This window comes from Nerophis ophidion, linkage group LG02 (genome assembly GCF_033978795.1).
Source record: "Nerophis ophidion isolate RoL-2023_Sa linkage group LG02, RoL_Noph_v1.0, whole genome shotgun sequence".
Classification (NCBI taxonomy): domain Eukaryota; kingdom Metazoa; phylum Chordata; class Actinopteri; order Syngnathiformes; family Syngnathidae; genus Nerophis; species Nerophis ophidion.
The window spans coordinates 70,502,427-70,520,250 of NC_084612.1; the positions used below are offsets into that span (position 1 = coordinate 70,502,427).

At 38.1% G+C, this 17,824-nt stretch overlaps 1 protein-coding gene across 1 annotated transcript in view; it reads right to left on the minus strand.

The window, feature by feature from the left end:
• The window catches only part of col7a1 (collagen, type VII, alpha 1), a 196,503-nt gene that overhangs the window by 23,250 nt on the left and 155,429 nt on the right, over positions 1 to 17,824 (minus strand). Inside the window, exons 87-93 of the mRNA XM_061889781.1 lie at positions 7,102 to 7,137; positions 4,763 to 4,822; positions 4,641 to 4,685; positions 4,519 to 4,554; positions 2,883 to 2,918; positions 2,757 to 2,816; positions 2,556 to 2,681 (exon numbers count right to left, since the gene is read on the minus strand). Coding sequence (XP_061745765.1) covers positions 2,556 to 2,681; positions 2,757 to 2,816; positions 2,883 to 2,918; positions 4,519 to 4,554; positions 4,641 to 4,685; positions 4,763 to 4,822; positions 7,102 to 7,137 — 399 coding nt within the window. The remainder of the gene's footprint in view (positions 1 to 2,555; positions 2,682 to 2,756; positions 2,817 to 2,882; positions 2,919 to 4,518; positions 4,555 to 4,640; positions 4,686 to 4,762; positions 4,823 to 7,101; positions 7,138 to 17,824) is intronic.

Below are 17,824 nucleotides of genomic sequence, written 5' to 3' on the forward strand. Positions count from 1 at the left end.
CTCTGGCCCGCGGGCCAAGTTTGGCCCGCTGTGTAATTTAATTTGGCCCTTGAGGCAATATCAATTTAGCATTAGAGCTGACCCGCCGGTGTTCTACAGCGTCGGTGCCGCTGTAACACCGCATTCACCGCTAATACTCATACTTGCCAACCCTCCTAATTTTCCCGGTAGACTCCCAAAGTTCAGTGCCCCTCCCGAAAATCTCCCGGGGCAACCATTCTCCCGAATTTCTACCGATTCCCACCTGGACAACTATATTGGGGGCGTGCATTTAAGGCACTGCCTTTAGCGTTCTCTACAACCTGTCGTCACGTCCGCTTTTCCTCCATACTAACAGCGTGTCACATAATATTTGTGGCTTTTACATACACACACACGCACAAGTGAATGCAAGGCATACTTGGTCAACAGCCATACAGGTCACACTGAGGGTGGCCGTATAAACAACTTTAGCACTGTTACAAATATGCGCCACACTGTGAACCCACACCAAACAAGAATGACAAACACATTTCGGGTGAACACCCGCACCGTAACACAACAGAACAAATACCCAGAACCCCTTGCAGCATTAACTCTTCCAGGAAACTTCCAGCAAACTGACCAGTAATTAACGTTTTATTCATGCATTTTCTCTTGCTACTTCAAGGCTTGAATGTTTGGTTCATTCATTATTGTTATTTTATTTTCGAATTTATTATTAGCCAGTGGAAAAAAATTGATATTTACCTCAGAAGATTGCAAATAGAAAAAAAGGCATAACATTTTTATATTTAAATTTTATTTGATATGCCATTGATATTTTTTTAACTATTATTATTATTATTTGAAACTGGATTTTGCATGTCACTATAAAGTTATATAAGCCTTGCTTGTTCAATATTTAATGTAAAACTTGTTTGGGTCCCTATTAAAAGGTTAATTGGTTCAACCTTGGCCCGCGGCTTTGTTTCGTTTAAAATTTTGGCCCACTCTGTATTTGAGTTTGACACCCCAGATGTAGAACAATACAGGACATATGTACTAAGAACCAGTAACACCGTTATTTTCGCCGGTAACTAGTAGTCTAACACGTTATTTTTTATATTCAGTAACTCAGTTACCGTTACTGAATGATGCGTTACTGAGTTATTTTACGTTATTTCTTTAGGTAACATCGGCTAGACACAGAATATCTGAATGTGTTTTATTGGAGCGCTGCGGTGTCGTCCTTTGTGTTTACTAACAAAAAATCATGCCGGAACCAGAAGTCGAGTTTCTTAACATGGAGATATTCTCACTACTTTTCTTTTGTCGAGCACAAAGAAAAGAACATTTCAGTTAAATGTAAGTTGTGTCTTGGATCAGAGATCCTATCTACTGCCCAAAACAGCGATTAAAATCTGCTGAAACAGCTACAAAAGCAACATGCTTCAACGAAGCTAGTAAAGAAAGACACACTTCACCTCCACCTCCAACAGCAGCTGGATTTTAACGTAGGGACTGCTAGCCAGGACAAATTGATAGAGCCATTGCAGCGTATGTGCTAGAAGACATGCAGGCTATTTCTACCGTGGAGTCACCCAATTTAAAGCAGCTAGAAACAGTGGACAGTGAGGACATAAAACATGGAAAGCGAGCTAAAGAAAACACTCCAAACTCTGCCTCTGCTCATTATTCATCACTGAAGGTAAACACACTCATATATAATGTTGCTCTTTCATTCTAGACTTCTAGAGTGTTTGATTATCACATCATTCTAAATGTATGGACTATAAAGTTCACAATCTTTCCATATCTCTAAACTAAAACTGGGGAAATGTGTAGAGTGTTCTGGGCTTCAGTACAGTGTTGATCTCCCGAAGACATGATTTTATTTCCGAATTCCTTGAGAGAAAAACAATGCCAGGTTAGGCTTTTGTGTGCCTTCCTCGGGTGAAGCCAGGTTTACAGCTATGTTGTCACATGTTGTTATTATGCTGTTTGTTTTGCACCTATTTAGAATAGTTTTGTAAATTTATTCCGGCCTGAAATAAATTGGCCCTTTGAAAGATATCTTTGTCTTTGTGTGTTGTATGTAGACCACATCGCTGTGTTCAGTGATACAAAAGCATGTCAAGTTGATCAACAGATTGTATTATTATTCTCCAGTGCAATAACAGTACTGAAATGAAGGCTAAAAGGGCAATAATGGGAGCTTTAAAAAAAAAAACGTAACTAAATAGTTACTTTTCACAGTAACGCATTACTTTTTGGTGTAAGTAACTGAGTTACTTTTGAAATAAAGTAACTAGTAACTGTAACTAGTTATTGGTTTACAGTAACTAACCCAACACTGCTAAGAACGGAGGAGACATCAGTGTAAAATGGGCAAGCAGTGTGGATTATGTTGATGGGGCATCTGTTCAACGACGAGTGTTTTGGTAGGGAAGCTAATCAAAAAATTACAGTAGTAACCTGTATTGCAAATGTTAACCACAAAAAGGCTAGCAGGAGGGTTTGGAGGGGGAATAGCGAACAGTTTGTTGCGTTTTTATTGCCACCACCCTGATCTACTTCAGTACCGCACAACCTACCCTTTCTCCAGGTGGCCCAGGAGGTCCTGGGTTCCCACTTTCCCCTCTCAGACCAGGAGCACCAACTTCACCAGACTTTCCCTGTGGCCCCGGAGGCCCAGATAGACCGGGGAGGCCCGGATCACCCTTAAAATAATGACCAGGTGTTAAATAAACCAGATGGATTCATGTTTAAAGTGAAGTCCTCCTGTGTTTACGCACCTTTAAGCCTTGAGGACCGACCCGACCCGCAGGACCGGCCATTCCGATGCCTCTCTCTCCCTGCGACACAAACCTCGTCACTACTTCCATTCGGATTGAATGAAATTGAAAAAAGGATAAGCTTACCTTATCTCCTTTTGGCCCAAAAGGTCCTTTCTCTCCCTGAGTGAGACACAAAACAAACAATGTGAGCCAGTATTCCGCAAGCATCAGTACTTGGAGAGAAAACAATCACAAAACTTGCATGTTTATTGTCAATCGCCCGAGTTTATTACAGTACAAAACATACTGTGGTACGCTGAAGCATCCTTCATATATAATGTATTAATGCTAATTTACAGTCAAGGGAGTTTCTCTCCCAAATAATTGTAATTGTAAGCCATCATTAACTTATTGTACTGACTTCACTTAAATACATTTTTGTACATTGAATATTAAAAGTACACTTGTGTATGTATTCATTGTCATTATATAGTACAATCTATCTATCTAATGACAACTTAAATAAAAAAAATTATATTTAATATTAAAAGTCCACTAGTGTATTGTCATTGTCATTAGATAGATAGTACTATGTAATGACTATATATATATATATATATATATATATATATATATATATATATATATATATATATATATATACATATATATATATATATATATATATATATATATATATGTCTTGATTGGATTATCCAGAGAATAGTGCTCTATATATATATATATATATATACACATATATTTATATATATATAAATATACTGTATATATATATACAGTATATATATATATATATATATATATATATATATATACTGTATATGTATAATACATATACACATACATATATACACATATATATATCCAATATCCATCCATCCATCCATTTCTACCGCTTATTCCCTTTTGGGTTCGCAAGGGGCGCTGGCGCCTATCTCAGCTACAATCGGGCGGAAGGTGGATGGATGGACAAGTCGCCACCTCATCATATATATATACATGTATATATACAGTAGCTATACGTATATATATATATATATATATATATATATATATATATATATATATATATATATATATATATATATATATATATATACATATATATATATATATACACACAGTGAATGTATAATACATATACACATACATATATACACATATATATATATACATGTATATATACAGTAGCTATACGTATATATATATATATATATATACACATGTGTATACATATATATATATATATATATATATATACACACAGTGTATGTATAATACATATCCACATACATATATACACATATATATATACATGTATATATACAGTAAATATATATATATACTGTATATGTATAATACATATACAGTAGATATGTGTGTGTATATATATATATATATATATATATATATATATATATATATATATATATATATATATATATCTACACACACAGGGCCATGAGGTGGCGACTTGTCCAGGGTGTACGCCACATTCTGCCCGAATGCAGCTGAGATAGGCTCCAGCACCTCCCGTGACCCCAAAATGGACAAGCGGTAGAAATTGATGGATGGATGGATATACACACATACATAAACTCCCTTTGCAACAGGCCTGTAGGGATGAAATAGCCTCCATGTTTTTTTCCCACCGCTACATATACTGGATGTATATATATATATATATATATATATGCAAATGCGGCCCCCAAGTCAAAAAGTTTTTCCACCCCTCATCTAAAGTATGAAGGTTACTTACATCTTCTCCAGGCTCTCCTGCCTCACCAACCTCACCCTAATGATGACAAAAATATCTTGCAGTCATCCCAGTGAACCATTCAACTATTTATATTTGTGTACGCTGAATGGGATCTTACTTACTCGCTCGCCTTTGATACCAGCAGCCCCTTTTTCCCCTCGGGCCCCCTGAATAACACCAGTCACCAATTTAGGAAATCATTGTGTTTTTGTTTTTTTGTTTCACCGACGATGCACTCACTCACCTTTTCACCAGGCTGACCTTGGTCTCCTGGCATGCCTGGTAACGTTAGTCCCGGAAGACCCTGCAATTTCAACATATTGCTCCGTTGAGGCAAAAGTGCAACGACTCTCTATTTTTAACGAACACATCCATTTCCATTTTTGTTTTTATTTCATTCAAAAGAGGTCAAAGCAAAAAAAACAATCAACATAATATTTAAATAATGCATAAATGAAAAGGAGCAGAAATATCTGCCCCCTAGTCACTCAACTCAGAAATCGTATTATGGAAATATATATATTTCATAACGGACAAAATAAACAATCATTTTCTCCTAAACATATTTTTCATCCTTATGATTTTTAATTGTATCTTAATGCATAAATACTTTTATTTAATTTTTTTCTACTGTACAGTTTGTTCAGTAAACTTACACCATTCACTAAAATGCTTCTTTCCATTATCACTATTCTAAATCTCAATTCATTAAAGATTAAAAATGACTTTCTCGTTTTTAAAATCTTTTTTGAATGTTGTTTGGTGGAATTATGTGCTTTGTACATCATTTTTAAGATACTATACTCTACCAATTCATGAAATTTCAATTCGTTTATTGTTTCCCTGTATGCATTTCCAGTAATGATTCTTATCGCTCTCTTCTGTAAAAGGAAGATTGGATTTAAATATGCTTTACAGGCACTACCCCATATTTGACACAGTATGTCAAATATGGTACAACTAGTAAATTAATCATACAAAATGCATTTTGACGTAGCAATTTCTTCAATTTGAATAAAATAGCGATAGTTTTAGATGTTTTAGATTTTAGATTGTGAGCACTAGAACTGGATGTAGTGTGGACAAATTATTTTCAAAATGTTTTTATATTTGTGCTTGTCTTAATCCTTTTGTATTTGTTTTTCACTTTACTCGACTTTGTTTTAAAAGCCTAACTGTCAGGTTGAGTTTGTGACGAACCCCAAGATGCCAGGAAGGCGGCAGGCATCGTGCAGGTAAACATGATTTAATTTAAGACTAAAACAAGAACGAAACAAAAGCGTATAAACAAAAGGCGCGCACAAGGCGGAGAACAACCTTGGCTATGAACAAAAACTAGCACAAAGGCTAACTGTGGACTAGAAACAAAAACACTTACTGTGACAGTCGCGCAAAAGTATCATTTACTTTTAGCTCGGTTGGTAGAGTGGCCGTGCCAGCAACTTGAGGATTGCAGGTTCGATTCCCGCTTCTGCCAACCTAGTCACTGCCGTTGTGTCCTTGGGCAAGACACTTTACCCACCTGCTCCCAGTGCCACCCACACTGGTTTGAATGTAACTTAGATATTGGGTTTCACTATGTAAAGCGCTTTGAGTCACTAGAGAAAAAGCGCTATAAAAATATAATTCACTTCACTTCACACACGAAGAAACGATGACATGAGCTGAGTGAACAGAAGTAGACCCAGCTACAACGATAAGTATTAATGACATTGACAGGTAGTGGTGACAACAATCCAGCACTGATTGGAGGGGAAGGCCGGTTTAAATAGTACCTGGCTGATTGACACCAGGTGTGGCCAGGTGCCAATTAGCCACGGCTGGGGATACACAGCACTCATGGAGACAAGGCTATAAAAATCAAAATAAATAAACATGAACAAATAAATTGATTGAAACAGGAAACGGACAAAATAAGAGCGCTGACAGGAAACAAAGACAAACGCAGAGGAAAAACTAAAACATGGCCAAACTGTCAGGGACAAGCCTGACAGTAACCAGGGACAAGGGTCGCAAATTAGCCCGTGGCTATAAGTCTTATGCACTTTGACATCGGTTAGCTGTGTGTAGCAATGTTTAATTGTACTGTCCCTGTCAAATAAATACATTAAAAAATAATAATTAAAAAAATATATATATATATATATTAACCTTTGTATTATTTATATGTGATTTTTATGACAAATTTTCATCAATTATTAACACCCAAAAACCTGATCCCCTTTGTTCTTTGAATCTCAACTCCTTCGACACATAATGAGGCATCCACACTTTTCCTGCTCCTACAAAAAGTCATCAATTCAGTTTTACCAGCATTAAAGTACAACATCAAACCATATTTTAATTTTGATGAATTTGTTTTTAACTACCTCAAACCCATCTTGGATTATGTTGTACTGAATAAAATAAGGTTGTGTCGTCCGCTAATAAAATACACGTTAAAAGTTTAGAAACCATAGTAACATCATTGACGTGAGAAACAGCATTGGTCCTTTGACCGATTCTTGTGGAACGCCACATCAATCAATTTGGACGGTTTAAGGGCACAAAGACTGTTCAAGCAAACGAGCAACACTGACTCACCCGCTCTCCTTTGGCACCAGGGGGTCCCGCTACAGCCTGGGGCAGAAAATAGAAAAGTAAGTGGTGGAAATGATACCATACCAATTTAAGAAGCAACATTTTGTGCAGAAACAGGGTGACCACAAAAAATAAATAAATAAATAAATAAACAGAACCCACAAATCTTTGATTAAATGTGTTAATTAAAAAGTTTCTTTTTTTTTTTTCTGAAATATTGGAACAATAGTCTTCCCCAACCTGTCTTGGTCAAAGAAGAAAAGGACATTTTGAATAGAGGCCTATTTCTCCAACGAATCATACACTGCAAAGCAAAGCAAATCTTCAGAAAGCAACGACGGCATTACGCGACATCAAAAAGCACAACTTTTGACTGGATTCCAAAGTTTAAGGAAGAAATCGTAATTTGAAATTACGATTTTGTGCAAAATCGTCATTTTAAAGTTTGGAGTAAATTAGGCTGACCATATTGTGAAATCCCAAAAATAGGACACATACATCATACGCAAATACGGTACTAGCTTTCACTGTTATGCTGATGACACCCAATTCTACATGCCCCTAAAGCTGACCAACACGCCGGATTGTAGTCAGCTGGCATGTCTTAATGAAATTAAACAATGGATGTCCGCTAACTTTTTGCAACTCAACGCCAAAAAAACAGAAAAGCTGATTATCGGTCCTGCTAGACACCGACCTCTATTTAATGATACAACTCTAACATTTGACAACCAAACAATTAAACAAGGCGACACGGTAAAGAATCTGGGTATTATCTTCGACCCAACTCTCTCCTTTGAGTCACACATTAAAAGCGTTACTAAAACGGCCTTCTTTCATCTCCGTAATATCGCTAAAATTCGCTCCATTCTGTCCACTAAAGACGCTGAGATCATTATCCATGCGTTTGTTACGTCTCGTCTCGATTACTGTAACGTATTATTTTCCGGTCTCCCCATGTCTAGCATTAAAAGATTACAGTTGGTACAAAATGCGGCTGCTAGACTTTTGACAAGAACAAGAAAGTTTGATCACATTACGCCTGTACTGGCTCACCTGCACTGGCTTCCTGTGCACTTAAGATGTGACTTTAAGGTTTTACTACTTACGTATAAAATACTACACGGTCTAGCTCCATCCTATCTTGCCGATTGTATTGTACCATATGTCCCGGCAAGAAATCTGCGTTCAAAGGACTCCGGCTTATTAGTGATTCCCAAAGCCCAAAAAAAGTCTGCGGGCTATAGAGCGTTTTCATTTCGGGCTCCAGTACTCTGGAATGCCCTCCCGGTAACAGTTCGAGATGCCACCTCAGTAGAAGCATTTAAGTGTCACCTTAAAACTCATTTGTATACTCTAGCCTTTAAATAGACTCCCTTTTTAGACCAGTTGATCTGCCGTTTCTTTTCTTTTTCTCGTATGTCCCACTCTCCCTTGTGGAGGGGGTCCGGTCCGATCCGGTGGCCATGTACTGCTCGCCTGTGTATCGGCTGGGGACATCTCTGCGCTGCTGATCCGCCTCCGCTTGGGATGGTTTCCTGCTGGCTCCGCTGTGAACGGGACTCTCGCTGCTGTGTTGGATCCGCTTTGGACTGGACTCTTGTGACTGTGTTGGATCCATTATGGATTGAACTTTCACAGTATCATGTTAGACCCGCTCGACATCCATTGCTTTCCTCCTCTCCAAGGTTTCTCATAGTCATCATTGTCACCGACGTCCCACTAGGTGTGAGTTTTCCTTGCCCTTATGTGGGCCGACCGAGGATGTCGTAGTGGTTTGTGCAGCCCTTTGAGACACTAGTGATTTAGGGCTATATAAGTAAACATTGATTGATTGATTGATATATGCGTACTAAGGCGGGTGAACAAGGTGAAAATTTGCCAATGATACTTGAACTTGCTATATATATATATATATATATTTATTTAAAGAAAGCATTTTTTTCTCCTCTGTTGACAGCAGTGTTGGCGCTAGGATTTTTTAAAAGTCGTAAAAATGGGGTCCCAGAGTACATTTTTGGGGTCCCACTTTTTTGTAAGCGTTTCGAAAACAAATGGTAAACATATGCATTGTCCTGTTATATCTCACATTATATAATGTGTTTTGGAAAAAGGTTGTCATAAACGTTACTTATTTCATTAAAATAAATAATATTAAAAGAAAACAAATTTGTATGCATATGTAAATGTGTTCAGTTATAAACATTCATTCACTTTCTTCTTTCCTTCATGGATCTAAACTTTACCGTTGCTGGTAGTTTTTTCTATGTTTTTATTTAATAAGTTGTAAGTGTATTAATTTCATTAAAAAAGTGTAAAAAGTGTTTTGCTTGGGTCATGAAATGATGATAATGGTGTGCCAGGGCATGCATTCATTTTATATTTAATGCTTAAATCTCTGGAGTCTACATCAACTTCAGATCTATTCCTCATTTCAAATAGTTTTTTTTTTTTAATACTATCTTTTTTGTTTGTTGGTTTTCCGCCCTTTTTTGTCAAACAAAACTATGTTTTTTATGGCAAAATCTTCCACCGAAAATATTTTTCATAGTGGAATATTTGATGTGACGTAATCGGGGTTGAGGTGTGTGGTGGGGTGTATATTGTAGCATCTCGGAAGAGTTAGTGCTGCAAGGGCTTCTGGGTATTTGTTCTGTTGTGTTACGCTGCGGATGTTCTCCCCAAATGTGTTTGTCATTCTTGTTTGGTGTGGGTTCACAGTGTGGCGCATATTTGTAACAGTGTTAAAGTGGTTTATACGGCCACCCTCAGTGTGACCTGAATGGCTGTTGAGCAAGTATGCCTTGATTGTTACTCAATCCACTATATCTCTGCACCCCCCTCACAAATTTTGCTGCATGCGCACACCTTCACAGTTTGCTTTGTTTTTAACCCCCTGTTAACCCTGGACGTACATTGAAAATACATGCGGCCTTGACACAAAACGCCGGACATTTGAGGCATTTAAGAAACTCCGCCCGGACACTCCGGACAGTCCCGCAAAAGAGGACATGTCCAAGGAAAAGAGGACGTATGGTCAGTCTAGAGTAAATGATACTTTTGCGCGACGTACAAACCCTGTTTCCATATAAGTTGGGAAATTCTGTTAGATGTAAATATAAACGGAATACAATGATTTGCAAATCATTTTCAACCCATATTCAGTTGAATATGCTACAAAGACAACAAATTTGATGTTCAAACTGATAAACATTTTCTTTTTTGCAAATAATCATTAACTTTAGAATTTGATGCCAGCAACACGTGACAAAGAAGTTGGGAAAGGTGGCAGTAAATACTGATAAAGTTGAAGAATGCTCATCAAACACTTATTTGGAACATCCCACAGGTGTGCAGGCTAATTGGGAACAGGTGGGTGCCATGATTGGGTATAAAAACAGCTTCCCAAAAAATGCTCAGTCTTTCACAAGAAAGGATGGGGCGAGGTACACCCCTTTGTCCACAACTGCGTGAGCAAATAGTCAAACAGTTTAAGAACAACGTTTCTCAAAGTGCAATTGCAAGGAATTTAGGGATTTCAACATCTACGGTCCATAATATCATCAAAAGGTTCAGAGAATCTGGAGAAATCACTCCACGTAAGCGACATGGCCGAAAACGAACATTGAATGACCGTGACCTTCGATCCCTCAGACGGCACTGTATCAAAAAACGACATCAATTTCTAAAGCATGGGTGTCAAACTGGTCCGCGGGCTAAATCTGGCCCGCCGTGTAATTTAGTTTGGCCATTGAGGCAATATCAATTTAGCATTAGAGCTGGCCCGCCGGTATTATACAGCATTCACCGCTAATACTCATACTTGCCAACCCTCCTAATTTTCCCAGTAGACTCCCGAAGTTCAGTGCCCCTCCCGAAAATATCCCGGGGCAACCATTCTTCCGAATTTCTACCGATTTCCACCTGGACAATTATATTAGGGGCGTGCATTTAAGGCACTGCCTTGAGCGTTCTCTACAACCTGTCGTCACGTCCGCTTTTCCTCCATACTAACAGCGTGTCACATAATATTTGTGGCTTTTACACACACACACACACACACACACACACACACACACACACACACACACACACACACACACTACACACACACACACACACACACACACACACACACACACACACACAAGTGAATGCAACGCATACTTGGTCAACAGCCATACAGGTCACACTGAGGGTGGCCGTATAAACAACTTTAGCACTGTTACAAATATGCGCCACAGTGTGAACCCACACCAAACAAGAATGACAAACACATTTCGGGTGAACATCCGCACCGTAACACAACAGAACAAATACCCAGAACCCCTTGCAGCACTAACTCTTCCGGGAAACTTCCAGCAAACTGACCAATAATTAACGTTTTATTTATGCATTTTCTCTTGCTACTTCAAGGGTTGAATGTTTGGTTCATTCATTATTATTTTATTTTCAAATTTATTATTAGCCTGTGGAAAAAATTTGATATTTACCTCAGAAGATTGCAAATAGAAAAAAAGGCATTAAATTTTGATTTAAATTTTATTTGATATGCCATTGATATTTTTCTACATTATTATTATTATTTGAACCTGGATTTTGCATGTCACTAAAGTTATATAAGCCTTGCTTGTTCAATATTTAATGCAACACTTGTTTGGGTCCCTATTAAAAGGTTCATTTGTTCAACCTTGGCCCGCGGCTTTGTTCCGTTTAAAATTTTGGCCCACTCTGTATTTTAGTTTGACACCCCTGCTCTAAAGGATATCACCACGTGGGCTCAGGAACAATTCAGAAAACCACTGTCACTAAATACAGTTCGTCGCTACATCTGTAAGTGCAAGTTAAAGCTCTACTATGCAAAGCAAAAGCCATTTATCAACAACATCCAGAAACGCTGCCGGCTTTTCTGGGCCCGCTTATATTTACATCCAACACAATTCCCCAACTCATATGGAAACGGGGTTTGTACAAAGATACAAAGAAATGCTATTGCGACAACCAGTGGACACATTTAGAGCAGCCGTTTCTTTCATTCAAAAATTCCAGGTTAATTTTTATACTCAGCAAACTCGTCCCGCGGGCCGTACGTTTGACACCCCTGACCTAAACTTTGTGGAATGATCGTCCGCAGACAGAAGTGTTCCTCTGTGGGATTTAATGCCATTTTTATGTGTTCGAGTTATTTTTGGTCACTTGACGCTACTTGACAATCAAGACTTTTCTTCTTTTCCTACTCCGGAGTTTCAAGTATTAACATAGCAGCCAGTTGAGTAACGTCTCAATAATAAGACTTTGAGTGCATAATGTGGCATACTCACAAGGAACAGGTTGTCCTTTTCATGTGAGCTGTGTAAGCTTTGCCTCTCATATATGGATAACAGAGAGGTGGAAATCCTCCATTGCCAAACTTTGGAGCACAAACATGCAGCCGTAGGTGCTGTAAATATTGTCCGCCGCGTGTTACGGGGGGAATGGAGCGAAGGTACACAACAGCGGAACGGGTGTCGCTGGTGATTTGTCAAACTCTTGGACCGCCTGACAGCGTCACAGTGGCTCAATCCGAGGTGCTGAGCCCGAGGCGGTCAGCTGTGAGGAGGCTGCTCAACACGGTCACGCTGCTCGTCACGGGTCATGTCAGCGCCACAATAAACCGGAATGACTGATGCTATGTTAAATATGACATAGTCATATACTGCATGACAAATGTGCGCAGCCTGGAAAGGCAAGGTAAGGGTTCGGGAGCTGTAACTGTCAGGTATTCATCTAACAATATGTTTATTACTGGGTAGCTTTGTGTGTGTATTATGGTGTAGACTTGCACTCCATCTAATGAGATCATGAACAATGCTATGCAAAACTCTTTAGACACCCACTCTTTTTTTTACAAATCCCGTTTCCATATGAGTTTGGAAATTGTGTTAGATGTAGATAAAAATACAACAGTCCGGGGTCTCCGCTGTCGTATTTTACGCTTCATAATGCGCCACACATTTTCGACGGGATACAGGTCTGGACTGCAGGCGGGCCAGGAAAGTACCCGCACTCTTTTTTTATGAAGCCACGCTGTTGTAACGCGTGCTGAATGTGGCTTGGCATTGTCTTGCTGTAATAAGCAGGGGCGTCCATGAAAAAGACGGCGCTTAGATGGCAAAAGCTGTATGTACCTTTCAGCAGTAATGGTGCCTTCACAGATGTGTAAGTTACCCATGCCTTGGGCACTAATGCACCCCCATACCATCACAGATGCTGGCTTTTGAACTTTGCGTCAATAACAGTCTGGATGGTTCGCTTTCCCTTTGGTCCGATGTCGAACATTTCCAAAAATAATTTGAAATGTGGACTCGTCAGACCACAGAACACTTTTCCACTTTGCATCAGTCCATCTTAGATGATCTCGGGCCCAGAGAAACCTTTTAACCCTTTTTTAAATAAAATAAACATGTTGTAAATATATATATCACTGTGGGTCTAAGTCTAAACGCTTCAAAATGTAGCATCCTCCATATGTTTAATCTGTCTGGTTAAAGTTTGAAAGCGATGTATAAAAATATCTAGGAGGAGCTGGTTACAAAACACCTGAAAATTGCACAAATCTGCTGAATGTACATAAAATTTGCATGTTAATCGGATTAAGCATGAGACTTATATTTATATAAGGCGGTATGAGGCTACATATCTCACTGGCGGTGCTGTTGCATGGTAAAAATGGGACTGTAGTACTATTTTTCAATTTAGTAATGCATTGTAAAAAAAAAATGGCCATAAATTTTACGGTAAAAAAAAACTTTTAGCTCAGTCACAATAATTTCATGAGAAAAACAATATTGGTACAGTTTTGCAAAGCTAAGTTGCCAAAAAGTTACAGTAAAATCATTGGTGGTACCATTTTTCCATTTTTAGTACTTTACTGTAAAAACAGGGAAACAATATTTTACTGGGAAAAAAGAAGCACTTCAGGCGCCGGAATTTTACGGTAAAAATAGTACTGTTTTTTAATTTAGTAATGCATTGTAAAAAAAAAAAAAGCCATATATTTTACGGTAAAAAAAACTCGTAGCTCAGTCACAATAATTTCATGGTAAAAACAATATTGGTACAGTTTTTCAATTTACAGTAATATGGTCTATAAAAAAAACTTGTACATTTTCTGGTAGAATTCTGTTGACTGAGCTTCCAGTTTTGTTTTTGTTAAATCGTAAAATCTGTAAAAAAAAATTTGTTAAAAGGCTAAGTAGTTGCGTTTGAATTTGAGACCCCTGCTCTACAGCAAGTTTTGACCATTTTTTTGGCTCTATAGAAAAGGATTATCTTTAATGGAAACCTAAACGCTTCGAAATGTAGCATCTTTCATATGTTTAATCTGTCCGGGTAAAGTTTGAAAGCGATCTATAGAAATATCTAGGAGGAGCTGGTTACAAAACACCTGAAAATTGCACAAATCTGCTGAATGTACATAAAACTTGCATGTTAATCGAATTAAGGCATGAGACTTCTATTTATATAAGGCGGTATGAGGCTACATTTCTCACTGGCGGTCTGTTGCATGGTAAAAATCACTGTCGGGCTCACAGACCATCGGCGCATTTTCACCTTGGCCCTTGGATGCCAAATCTTTGGGCACCCCTGGTCTTGGTATTAAATCGATCGCATGAGATGTCTCGCCTCTCATCAGTTCATGCTCATGACTAGAAAGGGCAGCTCCATTCTGAGGCGATGGTGCAGAATCCAAAGTATTTATCTTCTAAAGTCGATACATGGCCCAACAAGAATGGAGACCTATAATGATTTGAGTCTACATTTAAAACAGGTCCCTTTCATCAAGATAATATGCGTTCGATCTGCTTTGGTGTAATTTGTACGCAAATGTTGCTGCAGAGTGACTTTTAAAATATGTTTTTTAAGTCTGTCTGCAGGGTGTTCGTTACTGGAGGCGTTCCCAGATACAAAAACAAAACAATATAGAAATATAAAATACTGTACAATATACAGAACAAGTGACACGACTACCGGAAAAATACATAACAATCAGTGTCAGACGTATTGCACTCAAAGGGTAGTATTGCACAGTAGGGTAGGATATTATATAGGGGTGAATTGTTATTATAAGTTAGAGTTATTGCGGCTGACTGTGTAGCACAGGGGTGTCCAAACTTTTTCCACAGGGGGCTGCACAGGGAAAAATTTAAGCATGCGGGGGCCATTTTGATATTTTTTATTTTCAAACCATAACAAAATATATGGATTTCTTTTTAATCCTTAGGGATCCTGGGGAGCATAGAGGGTCTCAGTCACTAAAATGTTAAAAATAAGTGAAATTATTATTATTTTTTTATTTTATTTAATGCTTACAGTAAATCTCTATATCAATTTGAGATTAGATTCGATTAGATTAGATAGTACTTTATTTATTCCGTCAGGAAAATTACAATTTTCAGCACAATCCCATTCAAGATCAGACAAACATTACAGGGAGACAGAACAGGATCGCTGACGGGTCTGCCGGCTTCCAGCGCCCCTTACAAAAAAGATGATGGTTGATATGAGGTTTATATAAAGGGAAACAAATAAGGTTTTATGCCTTTTCTGTCAAAGACAACTTTGTTTTTTTATAGTAAAACTGAAATATGCAGTATTTAGATCAGGGGTGTCAAACTCAAATACAGAGTGGGCCAAAATTTTAAACGGAACAAAGCCGCGGGCCAAATTTGAAAAAATTAACCTTGTAATAGGGACCCAAACAAGTTTTGCATAAAATATTGAACAAGCAAGGCTTATATAACTTTAGTGACATGCAAAATCCAGTTTCAAATAGTAATAATAATAATTAAAAAAATATCAATGGCATATCAAATAAAATTTAAATAAAAATTTTGCAATCTTCTGAGGTAAATATCAAATTTTTTCCACAGGCTAATAATACATTTGAAAATAAAATAACAATAATGAATGAACTAAACATTCAAGCCTTGAAGTAGCAAGAGAAAATGCACGAATAAAACGTTAATTATTGGTCAGTTTGCTGGAAGTTTCCCGGAAGAGTTAGTGCTGCAAGGGGTCTGGGTATTTGTTCTGTTGTGTTACGGTGCGGATGTTCACCCGAAATGTGTTTGTCTTTCTTGTTTGGTGTGGGTTCACAGTGTGGCGCATATTTGTAACAGTGCTAAAGTTGTTTATACAGCCACCCTCAGTGTGACCTGTATGGCTGTTGACCAAGTATGCCTTGCATTCACTTGTGTGTGTGTGTGTGTGTGTAAAAGCCACAAATATTATGTAACACAGTGGAGGAAAAGCGGACGTGACGACAGGTTGTAGAGAACGCTAAAGGCAGTGCCTTAAATGCACGCCCCCAATATAGTTGTCCAGGTGGAAATCGGTAGAAATTCGGGAGAATGGTTGCCCCGGGATATTTTCGGGAGGGGCACTGAACTTCGGGAGTCTACCGGGAAAATTAGGAGGGTTGGCAAGTATGAGTATTAGCGGTGAATGCTGTATAACACCGGCGGGCCAGCTCTAATGCTAAATTGATATTGCCTCAAGGGCCAAATTAAATTACACGGCAGGCCAGATTTGGCCCACGGGCCAGAGTTTGACACCCATGATTTAGATAGATCGATAGATAGATAGATAGATAGATAGATAGATAGATAGATAGATAGATAGATAGATAGATAGATAGATAGATAGATAGATAGTAATTTATTGATTCCTTCAGGAGAGTTCCTTTATTTAGCAATTAAAGCCCTCAAAGATCAATAATGCAGGACACCATTGGTTTTAATTATTTAATATTTTTGAGTAATCACAGTGAAAAGTTAAATAAAATCCTACTAAATCTATTTGAGATCCTAGAGGTTCCCCACTCATAAAGTGATGCAATTGTATTAGTTTTTTTTATTTTTTACTTTTAACACTTAAATTTGAAGATCATTTTCCGATATAGCTGTCGATTTTAAGTTTGAACTATTATTTTGTTTGTTTTATGCTCTTTTGTCAAAACTTTTATGTTTTTATATGGCAACCACACAACATATCAATCAATCAATCAAAGTTTACTTATATAGCCCTAAATCACAAGTGTCTCAAAGGGCTGCACAAGCCACAACATCCTCGGCTCAGATCCCACATCAGAGCAAGGAAAAACTCAACCCAACCAGAGCAATCAACGTCGAGTGGATCAAGCATAATATTGTGAGAGTCCAGTCCATAGTGGATCTAACATAATATTGTGAGAGTCCAGTCCATAGTGGATCTAACATAATATTGTGAGAGTCCAGTCCATAGTGGATCTAACATAATATTGTGAGAGTCCAGTCCATAGTGGATCTAACATAATATTGTGAGAGTCCAGTCCATAGTGGATCTAACATAATATTGTGAGAGTCCAGTCCATAGTGGATCTAACATAATCGTGGGAGTCCAGTCCATAGTGGATCTAACATAATAGTGAGAGTCCAGTCCATAGTGGATCTAACATAATATTGTGAGAGTCCAGTCCATAGTGGATCTAACATAACAGTGAGAGTCCAGTCCATAGTGGATCTAACATAATATTGTGAGAGTCCAGTCCATAGTGGATCTAACATAATATGGTGAGAGTCCAGTCCATAGTGGATCTAACATAACAGTGAGAGTCCAGTCCATAGTGGATCTAACATAATATTGTGAGAGTCCAGTCCATAGTGGATCTAACACAATATGCAATATTTTTTCCACATAAAACATT